This window comes from Lathamus discolor, chromosome 6 (genome assembly GCF_037157495.1).
Source record: "Lathamus discolor isolate bLatDis1 chromosome 6, bLatDis1.hap1, whole genome shotgun sequence".
Taxonomy (NCBI): domain Eukaryota; kingdom Metazoa; phylum Chordata; class Aves; order Psittaciformes; family Psittacidae; genus Lathamus; species Lathamus discolor.
In genome coordinates, this window is record NC_088889.1 from 36,467,809 (window position 1) to 36,491,283 (window position 23,475).

The 23,475-nt window shown below is 43.5% G+C and overlaps 1 protein-coding gene across 9 annotated transcripts in view; it reads right to left on the reverse strand.

Moving 5' to 3' along the window:
* The window catches only part of NRXN3 (neurexin 3), an 894,623-nt gene that overhangs the window by 831,168 nt on the left and 39,980 nt on the right, over window positions 1–23,475 (reverse strand). For 4 of the 9 annotated variants that reach the window (XM_065685944.1, XM_065685950.1, XM_065685951.1 and 1 more), the window contains exon 3: window positions 2,079–2,285. The exons of 4 other annotated variants lie outside the window; for them this stretch is intronic. In XM_065685944.1, coding sequence (XP_065542016.1) covers window positions 2,079–2,097 — 19 coding nt within the window. In that variant the 5' untranslated portion in view covers window positions 2,098–2,285. Of the gene's footprint in view, window positions 1–1,789; window positions 1,884–2,078; window positions 2,286–23,475 lie in introns of those variants that run through there. One more of the 9 variants, XM_065685948.1, reaches the window with a different exon arrangement.

The window sequence follows — 23,475 nt, forward strand, 5'->3', positions numbered from 1 at the left end:
TAAATACCGAGTCCATCAGCCAGCCCCATGCAGGGCATGGGTGCCTTCCTTCATATGTCATTGATCCTAGAAATGAATCCACCATCCCCACACAGTTCAGACGCTCTGACCCTGCTCAACAGTCTTGGAGCTTCCCCCTTGCCACACACACACACACAGAGCAAAACCAGCACACCTAAATCCACACACCCAGTGCTCCCCTGAGCAACCTGACCACTATGCAGCACTTCATGCCCCCCTCCCTGCCTCGAGACCTGGGCCATCGCACTTTAGACAAGGCAGCCCAAGCCAGCCTCCCATCCAGCATGTCCCACCTGCAAAGAAGACTTCACTCCAGACACTTGCAGCAGCAGGGGAACTTAAGGGCTCTATTACAGTGCATTTCAATGAACAGCTCACTCATACAGTATGACTTTTTCCTCCTCTGTATGAAGCATTTCCTTACAAACCTAAGAACATTTCCTAAACAAATACTACCATATTTTTAAACCTAATCAATTTCTAGTTCTTGTCCCCCTAAATGTTCTGAGGCCTTTCCCATACCTTTTATTCATGTTTAATAAATTCCAAATATGTACTAATATGAAAACTGCTCCAAACTTCATTGCTTCAAGACAGACCACACAATTTGAGTCCTACACATACAAAACCTAATGCAAAGACTGACTTAATCAGACTCACAAGTCCAGATTTACAAGTTGCCATGTGGTTGGGGCTTACCAGGGCTGCCTAATGCTAACTACAAATACCAGCTACAAACTGATGTTCGGAGTTTAAACCACATCTAAAGTCATGGAAGTATATCATTCTGTGTGCTTATTCCAGCTTCCACGCTATAAAAATAGCAGTGAGTTTTTATTAAAGAAACAACTATGTTTATCACACCCACACACAGATGTAAATAATCTAAGTGCTAGGTATATGGCCTATTCCTTTGATGCTAAGGCAAAACAGTGTCTTTAACTACTACAGAAAATAAGCCAACTACAGAATGAACCAGGAACAAAGGATAGTACATGAAATAAACACCTTAAACAATATTTGTGAAAGGCTCTTTGAGTAGCTTTGCTATTTTAGTATTTTCTCTTTAAATTGCACATAAAGGCCAAGAGGGACAAATGGCAGGGTATATTTAAGCAGCATGATTTATCTCCCTTTTAATTTTTAATTTCCCAGTAGAAGTGCCAGTGTTATCTCTAGAAACTCACTTGCTCAGGGGCATTTTTATAGTCTCCAGCTTTGCATGAATTCTCCCTAGAGATGGTAAAGTCCCCTGACTCTCTTCTAGCAAACATCTGACTAAATTGCCTATTAGACAATAATGCCCTCCAGCAGGAGGGGGAAACACAGCTCTGTTCCTGTGACACTCCCTCCACCCCCCCAACCTCCCCCCCCCCCAGTGTCTAACACAGTACAGAGAAGACTGCATCAGCCACCAGTTTGGGGGGAAAAATAATCAGGGGGTGAGAGGTGACTTCTGAGAGTTCAGAGAGGCTCAGGAGCACGGGGGAAGCCTGCTTGAATAGGGATTTCACAGCTGACTCCGAAGGTTTTAGGGTGTTGTTTTTTCCTTCCTCTCTAGCTAGCAAGGACAACCCAGACCACTGCAGGGTTAACCATTTAGCTCCTGCCGTCCAGCATGCACTCTACAAACTGGCAAATTCAAAGCCCTCTGAAAAAGACTGAGATGACACAGCAAGAGACAAATGTCAAACATGCCCTGAAAACACAGAAACCAGCCCTGCATTCCCAGCATTAAATGATCTCTGGCAAACACAGCCTCACTCACAGAAAGGATCCCTGCTGGCCTCTCATCTGCCAGGGCTGTGTATCAGCACAGCAACCCAGCAGGGAAGAGTCAGGAGGTGTCTTCCCCATCTTTCACCCTCCTGGAAAAAAAAAAACAAAAAACCCAAACCAACATTTCTCCAAAAGACTAAGTATTTCAAGAGGTGGGAAACCCTTGCAGAACTGAGGATAACAGCAATGAGCTTTGCACAGAGCTGTTGCCCTCAGTAGCTGTGCCTGGGGATTTACGTGGCAGCAATTCAAGCATTTGCACCCCAAACCCCACTTACCATCACTCTTCCTGAGCATCCTGGTGCTGGGTGCATCCCCTCCTTGTGAAGCTATGCACTTCACCTTCCTGAAGAGAACTGCTCTCCCCTGAGAAGCTTCAAACAGAAAGCTTCAAAATTCAGTTGTCTGGGGTTTTTTTCTTCTCCTCTGCCCTACCTTGCTGGAGACCATCCAGGATTTACGGTTCTGGGGCTGAATTCTTCTCTCTAAAGTAACAGCAATGAGGGTAAAGGAACAAGACCCACAGAAATGAGTTCAGAATCCAGCCACTAGCTTTCTGTGCCCTGGATCAGCCAGAGACACGAATGCTGCATGGAGAGTTGCTTTGCTCAAGGGAAAGAGTGTGCTTCATGCAGCAGGAGCATCTCCAGCTAGGAGTCTCCAAAACAAACAGTACTAGGGATGAAAGAACCATGCCCTTTACACTGCTCTTGCAGTATACATTTGCTGTAATCCTCCCAAAACAGACTACTGCTAGGGCTCCACTAAAAGAAAAGTACTCTAAAATACATTTCAAAGTTACTAAAGCAAAATGCATATGCATTACAGTGCAGCAACATGGAATTGAACTGGCTGTGACAAAGACTGACTGGATCAGTTAGAGTTATTTTGTAACTGATTTCAATTACTTTGCTATACAAGTAAGTGAAGGTCACAGAACAATGTAGTGGCAGGGCTGCAGATGGATCCCAGGTGACTGACGACTAACCCCTCCTCCCCTCCAGCCCTGGCCTATCTCTAAACTACCAAACAGCACGGGAGTCCCTTATCAGTAACTGACAGATACAAGTGGGTCTCCAGGGTGAAAAAAGGAGAAAGAGGGTCCCCCAGGTTCTAAGGGGGATGAGAGGTTGCTGGGGACATCACTTTTCACTATCTACTATGCTTATTTTTCATTAGATTACACAGACCAAATTTACTTGGCTATTAAGCAGAAAGGCTCTAAGGGACCAAAAAAAGACAAATTAATTCCTGATTTATGAACAAAAAATTCAATAACCATAAGGGTAAATCAGCATATTGCTCATGTACCAAATGATCATTTCATGGACAAAACTGGGAATAAATCCAGGAATAAAGAACAAAAGCAGGAGGGCTGTGGTTGTAGTGCTGTTCACAAAATACACAAAAGCATATTATGGAAAGCACTACTAATTCAGTCACCTGGAGGAATAATAGTACACCTGCAAAAAAGAGTATTTAGACTCACTGTATACTAGGGCTAACCCAGACCAAAAGGCTGTCACAATATTAGATATGTCCTCAACCTGCTGTAGAGACAAAATCTACATATTTTGTAAGGATGTTTATATGAGTATATGTGTGCGTAACATTTTCTACTTCCCGTAGCACCTGCTGCTTCTCTAGTCCTCCATCCTTTCACATCTCCGCTGCTGAACCAGAATCCTCTTTGCAGCCTTCTGTTATTCCATGCTTGACTTCTGCGCACAGACCTACTACAGGGACCATGCATTGCTTCACTGAGCGCTGAGCTATGGCAAACTTACCTCAGCTATGATCTAACTTTAATATAACCGAGCGCTAAGTAAGATGCACAGCGATCTGGGAAAGCTAATCACAGCTGAAGGATAGAATCCTGGAAGTTGTGACTGAAACAAGCAACTGTTCACAACTGAGGGAACAGGAACTGTGGCAGTCTGACTTCTACCAGCCAAGGTAAGACCATCACACAGTAAGGATATGCAGACTGGAAAGTGTTCAGATAGGGCCTCTGAAGAAACACTGCCTAATGCGTAAACCAAACATGCAAAGCCAGTTGGCAAAAACTGCACCAATATATCTCAAGTTACATCTGCAACACTTCCAATCAAGAAGCAAAGTGGATGAAACATCAAGTATAGTGTGGCAACCCCATCAGTACAGCCATATCTTCTTGGAAAAAGCCCTGTGATGTTTACCATTAGAAGAAAGTAGTAAGTTAGAAATAATTGCCATACACAAAGCAAAGCTTCTATTACAGAAAGGCAAATAAAACTCCATTTGGCTGTACAGAAGACAGAACAAATGTCATTTAATCACTTATGTACAATTATCTATACTTTTTTAATTTAACAAATCCCTACGTAATGTAGACACACAACTATCTTCTGCAAACATGGTATCAAATGTCAGATATGGATACACAAATCCTAATAGTCATTTCACACCAGCAATACAGCATATGGACATTTTTGCCATTCTACCTGTAGATATTATACAGGGAGACACACATTTCAGAAAACTTTATCCTGTTTGAAAAGGATAAGCAGTGAAGAGACTAGAATTTAATCACCATCAACCTGGAAATCTCAATAGGCTTCACAAAGCTGGTGAGTATCAGCCTTACCCGACTGTGTGAGGAATTTGAGTGACAGGTTAAAGGACTTGCCTTGAGATCAGACTGACCCAGTGGCAGAACCAGCAGCTCTGCATCCAGCTCCTGTGCTTTAAACACTAATGCAATAACTCCTTTCCTGAACCAAAAAGGGAAAGCCAGGTGACCTACTCCTCAGTTATCACTGAATGACAGAAACGTTGGAACGGACCTTAAAGACCATTTAGTTCTAACCCTCTGCCACGGGCAGGGACACCTTCCACTAGACCAGCTTGCTCCAAGCCGCATTGAACCTGGCCTTGAACGCTGCCAGGGATGAGATAGCCACAACTTCTCTGTGCAACCTGTGCCAGGGCCTCACCACTCTCATCATAAAAAGTCTCTTCCCAGTATCTACTTTACATCTATCCTCTTTTAATTTAAAGTTGTTACTCCTTTTTCTGTCACTACAGGCCCTGATAAAAATTCCATCTCCATCTTTCATATAAGCCTCCTTTTGAGTATTGAAAAGCCACATCAAGGTATCCTCCTTTTATCCAAGCTGAAGAACACCAACTCTCAGCCCTTCTTCACAGGAGAGGTGTTGCAGTCCTTTGACCATTTTTGTGCCCACCACCCCCCCAAAGCTGCTTGAACAGATCCAGGTCTGTCTTGTACTGGGGACCCCAAAGCTGGATGCAGAACTCCAGGTATGGTTACATGAGAGGAGAATTCAGAAGGAGAATCACCTCCCTCAACCTACTTGGCCACACTTCTCTTTATGCAGCCTGGGATAACACTGACATTCTGGGCTGCAGGCACACATTGCCAGCTCATGTCTTTTTACTTTTTAAAACAAAACAGGAAAAAAGGCAAGTACAAAATCCTAATTACTACCTTGTATTGGAAAACAATATAGAACTGGGATAGCCCAGCAGGCAAGATACATTTGATCTCATTTCCTTCTCTTTCTTAGAAAGACATTAAAAGTAAAGAGATACAAAGCACCAAGGGAAATTCACCTGGGCATCAACTCCACCTCTGCTCTCCTCTCTCTAGGCCCTCTCAATAGCCCTTAATCCCCAACCCAGGCTCCACAACCTATCCTCAGACCACATCTCCAGCAGCACTGAATGCAATTACCATAATTGATGTGCTGTTTTTGTTAAGACCATGGTATCAATAAACAGGAGTAAAACAAGCTGCTAAGGAAGATGCGGGAAATCTGTTAGAATGGATGCATGCAGTGGCTGGCATAACAACTGTTGATGGCCAATTCATAAATCACAGCTGGATTCTTTGGGAGACTTGTAACTCCCAGGCAGCTTCCCTCATAAAACAACAACAGTATGAGGAAACAAACGAGAGACTGCTGTTAAAGCCCCTGTAGAACCTTTGCTATGCCAGTCGTGGCCTCAAAAGCTAACAAGAATCCATTAGTCTAAGTTACTAGGCTCAGAAGCAGCTAAAACTCCAGCTGAAAATGTCAGGCAACAAGCTCTCTCACCTTCTTTTCCAGAGAAGTGAGACGCTGCACTTCAGACATGCTCTCTGACCTCTCTCAAGGTCTGCAGTTCTAAGAGAGTCCAGCGATGCAGAACACAATCCAATACCCATCAAAGGTCACCCAGCACTTAAGAAGCATTCGATCCCTGCAACAATATCACACACCTAGCCAGCACACTGACACTGCCTGCACCCACTGCAGCAACCCGGGGCTGCTAAGGGAGTTACCACAGCACATGGCAGCCCTTGAGGTCCTGACTTGAAGGTGACTGCATGCAGGCTATGAAAACACAGCTATGTGGCCGGGTAACCCAACCAGCTGAATGTCATCCTACTTTCAAGGTACCACCCAGAAGCAGATCTGCATCATCCTCTGCTTCACTATCCCCACAGCTTGGCAGGCCCAGATGCAGAAATGCTGCACTGCTTCTGCTGCCCCATCTTCACCCCAGGGCATCCACAATGGTGCCTGGCCCTGCCTCTGTCCCCAGTACACTCTAAAATGGAAGCATTAGCATTTGGCCCCTTCCTTCTGGCTTTCACAATCCCCAGGATGTGCAGGGTCCCTGACCACAAGATGGTGGTAACCAACTATCCTGTGCCTATCACACTGATGAACCAGCAAACTGGAGCACTAGTTTGGGCTCCTGCCTGAACTGATTCCTGGACTCCTTAGCTCTTCCGCATCCTCCTTCTCACATCTCCCAATCTGTTGTGTCTGATCCATGTCAGTGGTGCTGAGAAGGTAAAGAGGAGGACAGAAAGTGGCTTACAGATGACAAATATTCCATATAAATTCTTAATGGCAATAAATTTATGTTTATGATGATTTATTAATGTGCTTATAAATGTATAGACTGGCCTGAGGCATCATTCGATTGTGTTAGAAGTTGTTGCTGCTTGCAGCTGGGGATGATAAATAGCACCTGGTATGCAACAGACACAGGAGACTTCTTGTTATGCAAACAGTTTACCCTTTAGGGCACCACACTCTTTAGGACCAGAACCATTCACGGCAACCTTACAAGCTGTAACTGGTGCAGCCCTCTTAAAATCCTTCTCATCTTCCTAGGTTACCACTAGGAATATCTATAGACTCGTTCTGTGAGTTGAGGCTATCACAGCCAAAGTTCATTTCAGTCTGTATTCACAGGCCAATCTCCTTCCTGAGGAGTCCCTCTCACACATTATCAGTCTGGCTAGCTGGCACGAGGGCCAAGCAAGCATTTCCAACTGGGCAACACTGTTCACTCTATCCACTCTACCCACCAAGACATGAACTCACTTTGGGCTGCCTTCTTCTCTAGCACGTGTTACAACAATGCTACCATTTGGCACTTCAGTTGCATCTTTCATTTAGGAATCTCTGAATGCTTTTTAGCAGCATCATTATCCTCAATTTCCTTTCTTCATTTAAGGAAATAATTCACATAGGTCCAAAATGGGAATGGGAAAACGATTCTTCAGTAGCTCCACAGTCTTGATCTACTAGATTACTCCTCAATATACCTTACAGCCAAGAAGAATTAACAAAGTGCACACTCTGAGTATCTCACAGCACTTAAATGCGATAAACCTTATCCTGTTTTATAAACTATTATTCATACAACTGAGGCACAGGAACAGCAACTAACTTGGCTACGGTCCTACAACCATTTAGTGTCAATCATTTAGTTAACAAACTAAAGATAAGCAACACCACTGTTGTTTTGTTGTTAAGGACAAAAATTTATAGTGATAAAAAGCTCAGGAATAGATACTAACTGCTGTAATTCCTATTCAATACAGAAGTGATGGGACCATGAATCTCCCACCATAGCCCTTATGCAAGAGCCTTTTGGGGTTTAGGTGGGGATTTTATGTTTGGGGTTTTTTTGTGGGTTTTGGGTTCAGGCTTTTTTGTTTGTTTGTTTCTTAATTATTCCTGTTAGGAGATACTAGGTATGCAGGCCACTTTACCAAGAGATTCACACCTTTCATTAGGGCAAAAGGAATAGGCAACAGTCTCAACAGAAATATCACAAATAGGGACACAATAAAGAATGATGCATACATATTGAAAGAAGGAAAAATAAAGATGGTGATGCCATGAGCTTCCTCCTCCCAGGCAGTTAGCACCTGACAATATTTGCACCTTGAGCACATGCTGCACACTCCTGATTTACAGCGTGCAACTCTGACCTAAAAGCTGAGGGTCCAGAAGTAGTGGCTATAGCTGTTGCGTATACCATACAGCCTTGAACATACTCAGTCAATAACAAATAACTAATAGATCTGATCAGGCTTGGGGTGCTCATGTTTTATAACAATCCCGACTTAACTTTAATCTCTCTGGTTTGTTTTGTTTGTTTTTTTGGTTTTTTTTTTCTTTCCTTCCATGCTGCTAAACTTTGATGTTGAAAACGAAGGAATAAGGTGCTCCAGTATCACTGCCATCAAGGTAATAGATGTGATAGGCTTACCACTGACTAGGTTATTGATTAAAATTTGTCAGAAAATGCATTGTAAAGGCTGCAAGAGGCTTCAAACAGGAAGGGGAAAAAAAAGTAGTAAAATGTATTTGACTCCCACAAGTGTATTTCAAAAGACTGAAGGTCAATTATCCCAGCAATTTACAGCCAGTCTCAACAATCTGGCTTGATTAGAGAGTATAATACAATAGAGGAGTTCTCCTCCTTCCATCTCCCCACCCTCCCTTCTTTAGCAGCAGGTCTGAATGTCAGAAACTGCACAAGTGCAGGGCAGCTCTATTGCTGAATAAAGCAGCAAACAAGCATTTGTCAGTGGATCCCTGCAAGTGCAGACTTAGAGAACACATGCTAACTAGCAAACATTGTGGGAGGGTTTAAAAAGCCTTAGAGATTGGGTTGGCTCTGCAAACAGGAGCTGGACACTTCAATCACCAAGGTCATTTGATTGGTGGGCATTATCAGTTATTGGAGGGAGATGCATAGAGATTTGACAATTGGAAAATGGATTTGTATGGAAAAAATCGATAGTTTTGCACAGTCTAGACATACCTCACCATGTCCCTCTTCCCTTCTGCACTGACCTGCCAGAGCCAGGACATTTGCCCACTCTAAATGGGTTGGTACCTTCCTGCTGTCCAAGCAAAGCATTCTCATACACCCATGTCAACCTTAAAAAGGCCAAACATGTCTATGGTGTAAGTGCTTTGTCTACTGATTACTGCAAATGCACACGCATAATGCCTTCCCAACCAATAGGATTATAAACCCATTAGGCATGCTCCTATCTGCCCATGTGCTAAGGGGGTGATAAGTACTTTCTTTCCGTTTGTTCTTTTCATAGGTTATCAACTGCTCACACTTCCTCTCTCCCCTCAGAACAATCAAGGTCTACGAAAATCTTCCTGATGTTTTACTTCAAGTTGTTTCAAGCTTCCATTCCCCCAAATGCACAAAGCTGTCTTCCCCACAGGGGAGCAGAAGGGGTTAAAAGCCCACCCTCATTCTCCTTGATGGAGGCCATCCAGCCATGACCCTGGCTGAGTGGCAGACACATAGGAAGTGGATTATCAATAACTTTTTTTCTACCTCCTTTCACCCTCCCTCTATACAACGTCAATGAGCTGGAAAATGAAAGGAATAATGCAGGTTTAAGATGCCAATAATTAGGTCACAGCTGATCTCAGCCCGCATCAGCTGACAGCTGGTGCCCATCCTGCCCTAGCAAGCAGGGGGTCTTTCAGGGCTCACAGGTTTAGGCCAGCCTCCCCTTTTCTCTTCACTCTACCTCTTTGTTCCCAGACTCATGAAAAGCAAAAACTGGCAACTGTAATGGCAAATCTACTAGTTTCCATCCACAGGAGTTTACAGGGAAATGACTTTGCTTGCTTTTGTCCTAAATTACCTTAAATCCTCTTTCCTGTTGCCTCACCATCACTGACCAGCACCACAGCTGATTTACTGCTCCAGCTCTGTTCCCTTTCTGCCCAATTCCATCCTGCCCACTCCTGAACATAATCTCAATGTTTGCTTGTTTTAGCTTCCATAATCCTGTTGTCTTGCAAATCTCCTCACCATAATCCTGCCTTTGTCTGTCAACACAATTTGTTTGCTGTGGGGAGGCAGGGAGGTGAAATGTTGCTGGGAAGGGAGAAAGCCTTTGCTGCTGGTTTTCAAGGCTCTACCTACTTTCGCACACACACCCTGGGAGATGTGGCACTGCTTTCCACATCTGGGGGGGTGGGGGGTGGGTCATATTTTCCAAGAAGAAGAGTTTGCTGGGTCAAAACCAAGAAACTGGACTGCTGCAGAATTAATAGCATGATAGCAAGGATGTGCTGTTGTACATCCCTGCACATGCTAGAGGGAGGCAAGAAAAAAGCAAAGGAAGAGAAGCTCCACTCTCCCCTGAGGAAGGGCTTCCACTGCCATTTTTACATGCACAAAGCAGGACGGAAGCTGAGGAGTGGGGCACTGCTGTAGGCAGTAACACAAATGAAGACAGAACAAAGCCTGTATCACTTGCACACTAACACAGTGGCGATGGGTAGACAAACAAACTGGTAATTGATTGGTAGGAGTTGTAGCAATTTTATGTTTGCATGAATAAAGAATCAGCTTAATCAGACTAATTCCTTCCAGTCAAAACACAACATCGGCTCCAGAACTCACAGCAAAACTCTGCTGCACCAGCCAAGTTTCACACCAGAACAAAGGGGCTACAAATTCCACTCAATTTGGATGCAAAACAGAGAGTCAGGCCAAGTGCCCAGAAAATACTTCTGATTCAGACAACCACCCACTGAAAAAGGACAACAAATCATGAAACTAAGCAATGTTCTTATGATTTGGAGTTATTTGCACATATTGTGGACAGCTATAGTACCTGGGCAAGCTGCTCCTCAGAACTGCTGAGGTGGATAGGAAACAAGGGGGCTGCATGCCATTGCAGGAGTGACAGAAAACCAACAATGACGCTTTCAAGAGGTCGATAGAAGTATCATTCACACCGCTTCCCTCATGTCAGCTTTCTACCTCAGGTCTCCTACTAGGAAAAAAAGTATTAAAGCACTTCCATCGTGCAAGGGAAGTCTGGCTCAAGCTCTCTGCGGAGAAAAAGGATTTCTGGATTTACACTTAGCTAAGCTTCAGACCCAAGCACTTGGGATACTCAAAACATCAACCTGCAGATGCTGTTCATCCAGCTCTTCCCATCGCAAAGCTTGCTCTGTAAAACGTTGTTGACCAACTACTTGTTCCAAAGTACATTACCTGAAAAAGTACACTCAGGGAAGCATCACTTAAGTTAGTAACTTTCACTACCATTTATGCAACATTTGGATTTCAGTATGCAAGGCTTGTTTGAAATAGGAAGAGTTGAATCAATTAACTAGAGGGCTCAGCCTACTGGAGATTTTAAGGCAGAACAAATACTCATAACCTATAAAGCAAATAAATCACCAAAGGCCAGCAAGCATTATTAAAAAATAAAAAAATAATAAAAAAAAACCCCTCTGCATCCTTAAAGCAACATGGACGGAATGACCAGTCTAAAGGTTGCTAATACAGAAAGGCAGTAAGGACTCTAGGAAAAGCATTTTATCAAGATGTTTATAAACTTACATGAGCACAGCATAAGAACATAGTCATGCTATGGGAATTTACAGCTGAAACCAATACTGCATAACCAGGGCTTACACAAAGAAGCTGAGACTTTGAGGAAAGAATCACGTGCAGAGCTTGAGACAGCAGCTGAGACACCAAACAGTTCCAGTACTGCTGAGTGGCCCCTTCCCACACTAAGTTTCAAGTACATCAGGAACCTGTTATCCACCAGTTGATTCTAGAATATGCTGTGCTTTAGCTTCCTTTAAGTAGGAGACCCTTTCATTTCCCTTGCCCCTTTTGCTGCCCTCCAGCTACAGATTAATATATTCACTCATATCCCCCTGATAACCTTGCCCACCAAAGCTTCCAAAGATAACATAAGTTTCATCAGCAACTTTATCCCACTTTCATCCACCTGTCCTCACCTACTCATGCCTGAGTCATCTCACAGCAACATATCACACTCCATATAATTTCTGAGCAGTCACCATCTAAAGATATGCAGCTTGATGTCGTATGTCTTGAATCAAATGGAGCATTTCCAGACAATTTATATATATATATATATAAGCATTTCATACTTATTTACTTCAATATCTGGTATTGATTCCCCCACCTCCCATGGTAGGTCAGCCAGTATCATGATGCCTATTGCAGAGATGAGAAATCTTAGTCACAGAGCAGGGCAGCTTCCCTTCCTCTAGTGGTGTCAGAGTTGGTAACCAGGTGATAAGGATCTAGACAAAGAGGGGCCTATGCTGGACCTTAATCTTACCAACAAGGAGGGGCTGGTGGGGAACGTGAAGCTCAAGGGCAGCCATGCCTGCAGTGACCATGAAATTGTGGAGGTCAAGATCCTTAGGGCAGTGAGGAGGGCACCCAGCAAGCTTGCCACCCTGGACTTCAGGAGAGCTGACTCTTCAGGGACCTACTTGGTAGAATACTATGGTATAAAGCTCCTTGGGGAGAGAGGCCCTAGAAAGCTGGTTAATATTAGAAGATCACTTCCTCCAAACTCAGGAGCTTTGAATCCCAGCAGACAGGCAAAAACACCTGTGTGGATGAACAAAGAGCACGTGGACAAACACAAAAAGGAAGTTTACAGAGGGTGGAAGCAAGGACAGATAGCATGTGAGGAATATCAAGTTAATTGTCTGAGCAACCAAAGATCTCATTAGGAAAGCTGAAGCCCCAGTAGAATTACATCTGGGCAGGGACAAAGCAACAAGGAAAGCTTCTATAGATACATCGGGGGTAAAAGAAAGACTAGGGAAAATGTGGACGCTCTCCAGAAGGAAACGGGAGACCTGGTTACCCAGGACATTCAGAAGGCTGAGGTTCTCAACCTTTCCTGCTTCAGTCTTCACCAGCAAGTGCTCCAGCCACACCTTTCAAGCTGCAGAAGGCAAAGGCAGGGACTGGGAGAATAAGGAACCACCCATGGTTGGAGAAGGTCACACTTGAGAACATCTAAAGAACCTGAAGGTGAACAAGTTCACTAATCTGTGATCCTGGTTAGTGGTTTCTATTGCCTGCTACAGAACTCTGTACATACTTGGCTCTTCCAGTTTTAAATACTGTCACTTAGGAGTACTTCCCCTTCCTCCTCCACCCCAACAGGGCATTCAAGCACATGATGAGAAAATACCACTCCCTCTGCACCTAAGAGATGAATTACTGATGCACCACAGGATACCAGTCCACACAGCCGGAACAGCCTCAACATGTCATCAAGACATTTGTGTTTGCAGAGGCAGCAATGCCATGAAAAACAACATGCTGAAGCCAGGGTACTGGATGGCACATAAATTGTACTGCAAAAGACTGGGACTGAGGGGCTTGCTTTTAAGAGGAACAGCTCTCAATCGAATGTTTAGGTTCCTCACACCGGCTGAGATGCACCCTCTTTCCACAGATCTGTAAACCTGCACAGTCACCATCCTCCCCCCTCACATTTTACAACCTCATTCCCACCACCTGTGATTCCAAGACAAGAAATTTGGGCAGTTTCTTCCCTCACAACACACCCACATCTCCCTTACATTTTCCCATAGAAGGAGCTTGGATGTTTCTTTCAAAGGTTCAAGAATAATTTCCCTGCATGGTCAGAAGCAAAGTTAAAGTAAAGCCATGAGACAGTGAGTGTTCTGAGGAACTTGCCATTCCCTCCTTCCACCCATAAATATGTTAGTAAAGGGAGGAAGAAAGGAGGCAAAGTTTGTACGGAGCACTCCTGCGGGCACTCAATGACACCGACTCTTGAGCCCTTAGAGCTCAGGCACACACTACTGAACTCTAGAAGCTTTGAACAGTACATTCTGCTCAATCTAACACAGACACTGAGTCAAATAAAAGGATAATTTCTATTTCTATAACCCCCTCTGGTGGATTCTAAGGCATTTTAAAATTGCTGTAATGCTTCAGTATCACTGAATACAACCTTTTTCACCAAGAGACATAGTAGCTGTTCAGCTACAACATGTAAGAGTTCAGAGCATGGCAGAGAAGGGTTCTGTGCAGAATGGAGAATGATGGCAGAGCAGCACCGAGATAGCGAGGTGCTAAAGTTGCAGCTTTGGCCAGGACAGAAAAGCAAATAACTGCTATTAAAGAAGTGGTGAGGTTTGAGTCAGAGAGTTCAGTTTTACATCCAGGCTGAAAGCAAAAATCTGAAGACTTCCTGACTCCGATGCCTTACTGGGTATATGTAGGAATTGGTTTTGCCTTAGCTTTTAACAGATGCATTTTTCAAGACTCAATAACAGCAAACCCCTCGATTCTGTAATGTCAAGATTTATGATCAGAACAGGACCTAACCTCAGATTACACAAAATCCAAGAGGTGCATCATGAGTTACTTTAACCGTCCACGTACCAACATTTACTTGTGTGACTGTTTTACAACTGCTGACACCTTTCTCCACTGTATCAGTGTAGCTCATGACTTCTGAGCTCAGAAGACATGGTGCTAAAACCATGTATATGCATCAGCAGAAGCTGCTTCAGGTTCACTGCTGCATTAGACCAGATATAATTTGCTCTGTAATCTACTTAACTGGGACATGCTTCCCCAAGGAAGCATGTTTACCTATAAGATTCCACAAGGAACTGATTTAAGCCAGCAATACTTAATGGCAATAACTACTGCTTAACAGAGACATTAATTCTGCTCAGTGGAGACAAAATGCTTCAGTTAAAGAAATTTCACTAAGACCTGCCAATGCATAATGTTAACTCAAGACCTCAGCAGATTTACATTAGTTAAGCATCTTTCTAATTGGGACAGTTGCTCCAGGTGCAACACTCAAGCCCACGGTTGCACTAAGACTATACAACTTGCATTAAAGTAGACAAGGATTTCAGGTGGCCCACAGCTGCCAAGCAGCTCTCTAAAATGAACTCTAATAATCTTTATCCCATTAGCCCCCATTCTACTTCCTTGAAATCAGTGGCAGCTCAGACATTTGCTCCAACAGGAGAAAGCTAAGCTTTTATTATCCTGTATTTAACTCCCACTCCCTTTTGAGACAGAAGGGATGCTAAGGTGGTTTTAGAAAGTGTATGTTACAATAACAACGCCATCAATGTTACCAGGATTTTTTTCTTTCTGCAGAGCTGTGAACCTGAGCATTTACCTCTGTCCTGGGTTCAGCAGTAGCAGTCATTTTTCTCCTTCTTAGTAGCTGGTGCAGTGCTGTGGTTTTGACTTTCAGCCTGGGAACAGTGCTAATAACACTGACGTTTTCAGCTGTTGCTCAGTAATGTTTACTCTGACCAAGGCCTTTTTGAGTCTCATGCTCTGCCAGGGAGAAGGGGAATCCAGGAGGAAGTTGAGAAAGGACACCTGACCCAAAGAGGTATTCTGTACCACAGCACGTCATGCCCAGTATATAAACTGGTGGCAGTTACCCAGAAGGGTTAGATCGCTGCTTGGGTCAGGCTGGGTATCAGTCGGCGGGTGGTGAGCGGTTGTATTCTCTTCCCTTGTTATTTCCCTTACCATTATTATCATTGGCGGTAGCAGCAGTGGTTTGTGTTATACCTTAGTTACTGGGCTGTTCTTATCTCAACCCATGGGAGTTACATTCTTTTGATTCTCCTGCCCATCCCTCCTGGAGCAGAGGGAGGAAGGGGGAGGAGCAAGCAAGTGGCTGCATGGTTCTGGGTTGCCGGCTGGGCTTAAACCACGACAACACAAATTTCTTTATCATGCCATTTATGCTGGGGCACCTCTCATCTAGCTGGGAAACTGCCAGTGGAAACAGAAACGATGATCTGGACTGTGATGCTGTCTCCTTACCTTACAAATCCCAAGTGGAGAGAAGAGAAAAGACAAGATTTTTAAGAGACTCTCAACATACCTGAGAAAGTAGGTTTGGACGTGGCAGGACATGAGCAAGCCAGAAAACAGCTAGCTCTGACAAATACAGGGTTCCACTGCTTGCTTTTCTACTGTTTTTTTCTGCACTAATTCACAAGCACTGTAACATCAAGACAAGCTTCCATATGCTTCATTTGCTGACAGTAATTAATTTCGGCCTCTCCACACACACACAAATGCATTCATTTTATCTGACAAGCAAGTCATGGAAAACAGTCTATTCTCACAAACAGAATACAGGGCAGCTATCAGAGGTTGCCCTTGTTCTCAGCAAAGAAAATCTAATTGGCGCATGTGCTGGGCCATGGATGCCTTTCTCACCCTCTGCTCTTCACCCAGCACCTCTTGCCCCAGCTCAGGTCTCTTGCTTCACCCAGTTATCCCCCTACACCAGGGAACAGTTTGTAATATAACGCTTTCTTCCAACTGAAAAAGGAATAACTCGCTAGAGGAACATGTGGGCATCTCCCTCCCTGTCCAAATAATGACTCCATTAATGGCCATGAGGAGAGGAATAAATGCATTAAGAGGCTTTGAAAATCACTCAGAGAAGCACAGACTCTACCCTCCCGCTCCCCTTTGCTGACAGTTTAACCCATAGCAGCAATGAAAGGAAATATAAAAAAAAAAAAAAAAAACCAACCAAAAAAAACCAAACAACAAACCAACCAGAAAATAGAAGAAAATACCAGGTAATTGATACCACTTTAAAATATTTCCTTATATAAGAAAGAAGAATTATTTTTTTCTCCAAAATCCACCTTTTGCTCACCTGCTCTCATGCCTTCTGCCAGCTGCTGCTCCAATATCATTCTATGCCTACCTTACTTATGGTCTGTTCTCTAAGTTAGTATTCTTTTAAAATATTTGGTATCCGTATTCTCTTAATTCTCCAGTATGCCTCAGTACCAAACAGAGAAGTAACCATAACTCAGAACACCAGTGATCGCCACACAAGATCAGACAACTAAGCTGAAATCCAGATAATGCTACTACAGAGCTGAAGTCACCATTAGTTGGCTAAAGCTCATCTTCACAAAAAAGCCAAAGTGCGAGTTGTACACCATACCCATTTGACAAAAAACAATGAGAGATTTTAAAATGTGTTAACCCAGTTTTCACTACACCATCAAGCATTGCTGCTCCATGTAGAATCGTGCAGGTAGAAAATACAGATCTGAATAATCTCAAGAGACACTATAGTGTGTTGATTGTCAGCAGAGGAGACACCAAACTAAAATAGTAAATACTTTAACTAGCAATTCTCACGGAGAGCAAAGAAACAGGGACTTATGGACATGCAGTTTCTGCTGCCATTCCCAATGAGTGAGGAAAGAGACACGCACATAAAAAGGGTCTTGAGTCCCAAATACACTGTATTGACAGATAAAACAGGAACCAAATCTATTCCCCACCTCCCCTTTCTGTTGGGGAAAGAGGTGGTGCTGCTTGGATTCTTTTTAGACATATTATTTTCCATTTGCTTGACCTTTATATACCAGCAAATCTATGTTTTTTTCACTCTTTGATCTTCTGCAGTCTCACTGTCATCTGGTGAGAGTAAAGCCTTATCTCCCCTTGATGAGCCACACAGATTTCTTCTCACACTACATAACACGCCCAATTGTAACAATAAACAGCTATGGAATCATACAAAAGCTAGCGGTGGAAAAGACCTTAAGATCATCTAGCTGTATGTCTATCCCAATTTAACTAGCTGTCTTAAGACGTGAAAAACAATTAATTCAGCTGAGGAATCCTTCCTTTCACTAAATAGATAAGGAAACTAAGCAGAGTGCCTTCAACCAAACTTTTCCATGTCATGCTTACTTTAGATGCTTTGTTTTAGAGTTGTCCAATATAAAACTGCTGGGACTCAATTTTCACAGCACTTTCAATGTATAAAAAGTAAAAAAGAAATTTAAATCCATGCAGGAAACAAAGTTCAAGTCCAAACTAAACAGCCACAGTTACTGACCACTTCTGGGCTGAGGTCTGACAGCAAGTCTGTGAAGAAACTAGGAGCTAATTTCAAGAGTGCTCAAGACCTCATCAGTGGTTTATTTACAAAACCACATCCATTTTCTTGAGACACCTACCATTTCCTGCACTCTGCCCAACATTTTGAATTAACACAACAATGTCTATGGGATTTAACCTGTAGAAATTACACTGTAGGTGTGAATTTATTCTCCAATTCATACTGATGATTTTATGAAGAAGCAGAATTCATCAGTCAACAGTTTAAGATATGATAATCCATCTTCTCACCAGTGCAGCAGCAGGGAAGTGAGAATCAGAACATAAGTAGCTGTTCATCCAAAAAAGGAGCATAAAGGTTAAATGTGTCCAGCTGAGCCACACGCACAGAAATACAAAGCCAGCCGGATACTACATGACAGTCAAGAGAAAATTTATGGTCCTTTTCTAGGGGCCGCCACACAGAATAGCTGACCCATGTGCATTCATCTGCCCCTTCCCTGCTACTGGATGTCCATGATGAAAATGCTTTTAGCTGACCAGTCTTTAAGCTCCACAGTCCAGTTGTAAGGAAAATGTACTTCTTGTATCATGTGATAATGCAAGGACTGAAGGCAAGAGCTGACTTAAAACAGAACTCCTGACCCCTCCTAGAAAATACCCATCAAGAAAAGGCTGAACCATGATGAAACAAAATCACGACAATTTCCCACTTAGTCAAATCAGAGCACCAGTCATTGACTCTTGTAACTAGATCTTCGATCTTCTCATCATCAAGTTTTTTACAGAACCTACTGTACTGCAGTAGCAGGCCATGCTGGTAAGAGACCTTAGAGCAGCTACTGGTGTGGATTTACACCAGATATGCAAGATCAAAAGGGCATCTTTGGGAGAGAAGAAAATGGCTACTGGATAAATGGGGCAACAACAGATCTGCCATGATAGCCATTTCAAGAGCTCTTGAAAATATCCTTGTTTCTTGTCTCACACAAAGAGGCTGATGCTCCCTTTCATTCCCATTTTCTTCAGCTTTTCTCTGCCCTCCCACCCTGTCTCAATTTCGCCTTCTCTGCCCATTCTTTATTTTCTCTGTCCCTCTCCCTCCCATCCTCTCTCACACAGCAATTGCCCTTGTTTTTCTCCTTTATTTACTTCCCATCAAGCGAATAGCAGCAGCGGTGCCTGCTTTGCAGGCTGAGACTGCTCCCTCACTTCATCTTCCTCGCAGCTCAGGCTCGGCCGTTCTGCCTCAGCACTGCTCTCCAGAGACTCCCACAGCTAGAAGCAGCCACAGCTCTTGCCTCTCAAACCTCAGCAGGTTAAGGGAGAGCACAGGTGGGAGGCGAGCAGCCACTGGAAGGGGAGAAATGTATCATACCCACTGCAGTCAGCCATTTTGAAGGTCATAACAGAGAAGCTCTCCCTTCTGCCTGCCAACTTGGAGCTGTCACGGGTGTCACAAAGCAAAAGCCTCCGAGTGAGGGACTGATGTTCCCTGCAAGCCACGACTTCCTTAAAATAGGACCAAGAGAATAAGTGAGCTCAGCAAGGAGATAAAAACAAAATGAGGTGAGAGGAATAGCCAGGCTCTCAGCCAGCACCGTTCTGACAGTGAGAATGAGATATGGGAACAGCAGACCAACTATGCACTACATTTCTCACCAAAGTGCCTCATATCCCTAAAGAAACAACGTGGTAAAAGAGAGGACCCTGTCAGCTCCAGTGCGTCCCCTCTCAGTGCCTCTGTCCCATTATGGAGAGAAAACCTGAGCACTGTGGTTACAGAGATGCTCGCACCATGATACACACCTGCCTCTGTCTGGTGGCAGTGCATGCTCAGCCACCTTTGCTAATTCTGGCAGCACCAAGGCACACAGCTGTAAGACAGGCATCATACAAGCAACATATAAGGACAGTCCTTGTTTCGAAGAACATGTAACTGAAAAAGCAGAACGCTGCTGATATCCACACAGAGCCCAGTGCATACCAGCATGATGCGTTTTCTGTACAGTGGTTTGTTTTTCCTTCATTAATTCATCCTCATTATGAGCAGTAATCAACTGGAATAACAATAAAACTCAGTGGCAACGTGACTGTCTGCTATACTCATAGATTTACTTTTAAAATGATGCTCCCTTGCAAATGGCTTACACAGCTCCGCCACATAGGTACAATACCTCCTACTGTCAGGTGTATCTATACTTGTTCAGGCAATCTGATGCAAACTTCTTGTGTTCTGTCTGGACCTCACTAACAACTATGGGCAAGAAAGGATGTGCAGGGAACAGTGTCAAATACATCTTATGGTGATGGCCAAAACCACAACATGCCCAAACACAATCTGTGACTGATGTGACTACTGGAAACAGTGCCCCAAGTGACCCATCCACAGCTCCAAACCAACGGTATAGCCTGTGCTCGGATCCACAAGCTCAGTCTCAGCTGCATGTTTACCGTCCATGCAGCCTCTGATGCAGTTTAACAGGCTCTACGTCCCAGTGAAACTTTCACTTCTCATCACGTTGTCAACTTCAGAAGAATGTTTTAGAGCTCACACCTTGTGAGCTCCTCTGCAATCCAAACCTCAGCGATTTCTCACACACAGCAAAGTCCAGAATTATTAACTCCCAAAACTGCCACTGATTTCTAGCAAATTACTGGCATGAAGTAACTCAAACCATTCTCCTGAATCGTCATCTCTTCTTACAGGTTCCTTATCCAGCTGCTGACCAAAAATACTCCTTAGCATAAAGGAATGAAAAGATCCCAACAGCAAACCTGGCTATATATATACTGGCTAAGCTCATGCTCAGCACCAGTTTTAACTAGTCAAGCAGCTCTCCTGGCAAAACTTTGCTCAAAAGCAGCACTGGAGTCACTTTATCCAGAGGAAGCTAACACAAAAGAGAGATAGGAATGCAAAAAAAGGGGAGAGAAAGAAATAAACAGCGGGCAGACAGAGCTTGAAAATTATCATGGACAAAGGACAGTCTCAAACAAGGAGTAATTCAAGCGTGTCGAACACCTTTTCTCCTAATCAGACAAGGACACCCGCATCAGCTGGGGAGAAAGCACATAGCCAAAAGCAGTTCAGAGATAGCAGAAGGTTAAGGCACCAAAGCAGTCAAAACAGCTGCAGGTATTTGCACATCTTTGGCCAAGTACATCCCATTATAGAAAGAAAAGTGGCCTTCAAAGAACTACGCATCACTTCAAAACAGTGATTTCCCTTCACACTTACCATAAACTTGTGAAAAACAGAACTCCAAAAAGCAAATCTCAAGTACTTTGCCTGTGTCCTTTCATACTGATTAGATAAAACAGCAAAACTAATGAACTGAGATAAATTTTTATTATTAAGGTCAGTGGAGCCACAAGATTTTACTCTAGCATCTTTAGGAGCTTCTATCTTGCCTATTGTCACATCCCTGAACTCTGCAAGTTACTCTACCTTCTTTTGTTATCTGTCTATAACTGACATAAACTGCATTTCCTTCTCCTTTTACTCTTGCATAGCACTGACAAGCATCAGCAGAGCTCTGTGGGCACCTCAGACAGGAACAGAAAGGAAATGCTTAGGGTAGAGTTGCACTGGCAGAAACACATGTACCATTGAACTCAAAACATCAGGAGAAGGTATAAATAAAGACTGACAAATGTCAATAGAGATGCAAGTAATTGGATTTGCAGAACCTGTAGCTGGCCAATGGCAGATACTAAATGAATTTTCATCAAGGATTCACCACCATCTCCTGGAAATTAAAAGGAGAGGGAAGACATGTCATCTATCACTCTTCTAGTCCTGCACCCTGTCAGGCTAGGCACCTGTCAGAGAGTAACAAAAGCTGGTATTTCCTTCAGATAGCTTAGTCTGTCGGTAACGTGTTTTGGGACATCTGGTCTGTTTCTGATAATAAGCACAAAGAGACTGATCAATCTCCTTGCAAGCCATGGGGAGTGGTAAAAGGAACCAGCCTAAGTCTTCTTACCACTACAGAGAAGACCAAAATTCACAGGAGTTGAGCAGTTCCTGCCGAAGGGCAGAAGGCAACAGATGAAGAGAAGGATGAGCCCTGCAAAGACATCCTGCTTCTCTCATGGCTGCCAGACATGCTGGAGCAGATGCTGAGGAGCACACAGCTGCTGGCAAGGGCCACCTGGCTGTAGCAGCAGGCCACTTAGTCTCCCCATGTGCACTGAATTCAGCCCCAGCAGTGGCCATCCTGGCTTCCCCAGGCACTGCTGGGGATACAAGGCTGCTGTGATGGTCCCAGCACACCCTGCTCCGGGGAGTTCTCACACTGGCTAAGGACTCTGCCCTACTCTCTCTCCACAAACTCAGGAGCCCTGAAGACACAGACAGCCCTCCATACACAATCGCAAGTTCTGCACTCGTACAACAGAATCATTAAGTCTGTGCCAATTAGATAATATGATGTCAAAAGCAAGAGTTCAGAGATGAGCGATACGAAGGACGAATAGGCTGAAGGGACTGAATTATAGAAACATTAATCAGGAGGTCTTTTTATTGCTTCTTGCTTAAATTTATCTTGAAAATGGGATTACATAAGCCAATAGCAATATTTTTTCAGTGTACAACTCTGACTTTCATGTCCAAAATTACAGACTCAAGTTCTTAGAACTGCCCCTGCAAAATTATTACAGCTCTGTATGGAAAAGACAGTTGAATAGCTTAGAAGTGACTTGTGCTGGCAATTACTGTGACTATTAGGAGAACTACTTGCCCACTCTGCCCATGAAAATCCAAATGCTGACCTAAAAATTATTCAGTCATTGTATTGCAAGACAACATCCCCACCCATTTATTAAGCTTCAAGTACAGCCTTCATTAGAGGTGCTGAAAGGAATAAAGTGTTAGAATATATACTTGTGTTGCAAACTCAGCCTCCTCTGAATCTACCTCTTCATGTTGAGCAAAACAAACCACAAACCAAACAGATTTCACTGGCCAAGAGGGTAAATGATTATCCCTTATTGTCCAAAGCTTAACACAAACTCATATTTTTTTCTAATACATAAGTTTTAGTAGAAATTGATTGCGGTGGGAAAGGGACCTTTTTTTACTTTTGAAATTCACCACTGGTTCAAAGAAGCAGCAAAGATAATAGCATTTGTGTCAAGCAATGAATTAAACATTCCAAGCCAAATCTTCATCTGCGTGTGCTCAATGAAATCAACAACACCGATTTACACAGTGGAGTCTTTGGTCCACAGGTTTGATTATCAATAGCAGTTGATCCTGTACTGCTGTATACTAAACTACAGATAAAAGAACTGGCCTGTTATTAATCCAAGATCCTACAGAGATACAAAGCACTGACGCTGCATGGTTGCTTAAAATCCAGCCATTCAACTGTGTCTGGCGCATCCCTTTCTCTCACACAACACCTCACATGACACTGACTGGATCTATGAAACAAGGCCGTGCTCAACTCGCTCCTCACACCTCACTGAGCTGAGACGTAAAACCACAGACGTGGCCAGAGCTGCACTGGTGTAAATGCAGCTCTTGAGGAGAGCAGGGCCTCATGATTCTTCCCTCTTTCTCCTTACAGCATGTTAAATTGATCCAGGAAGCAGTTCATCTGAATAAAATACTTACCAACAATTTGTTTTAAA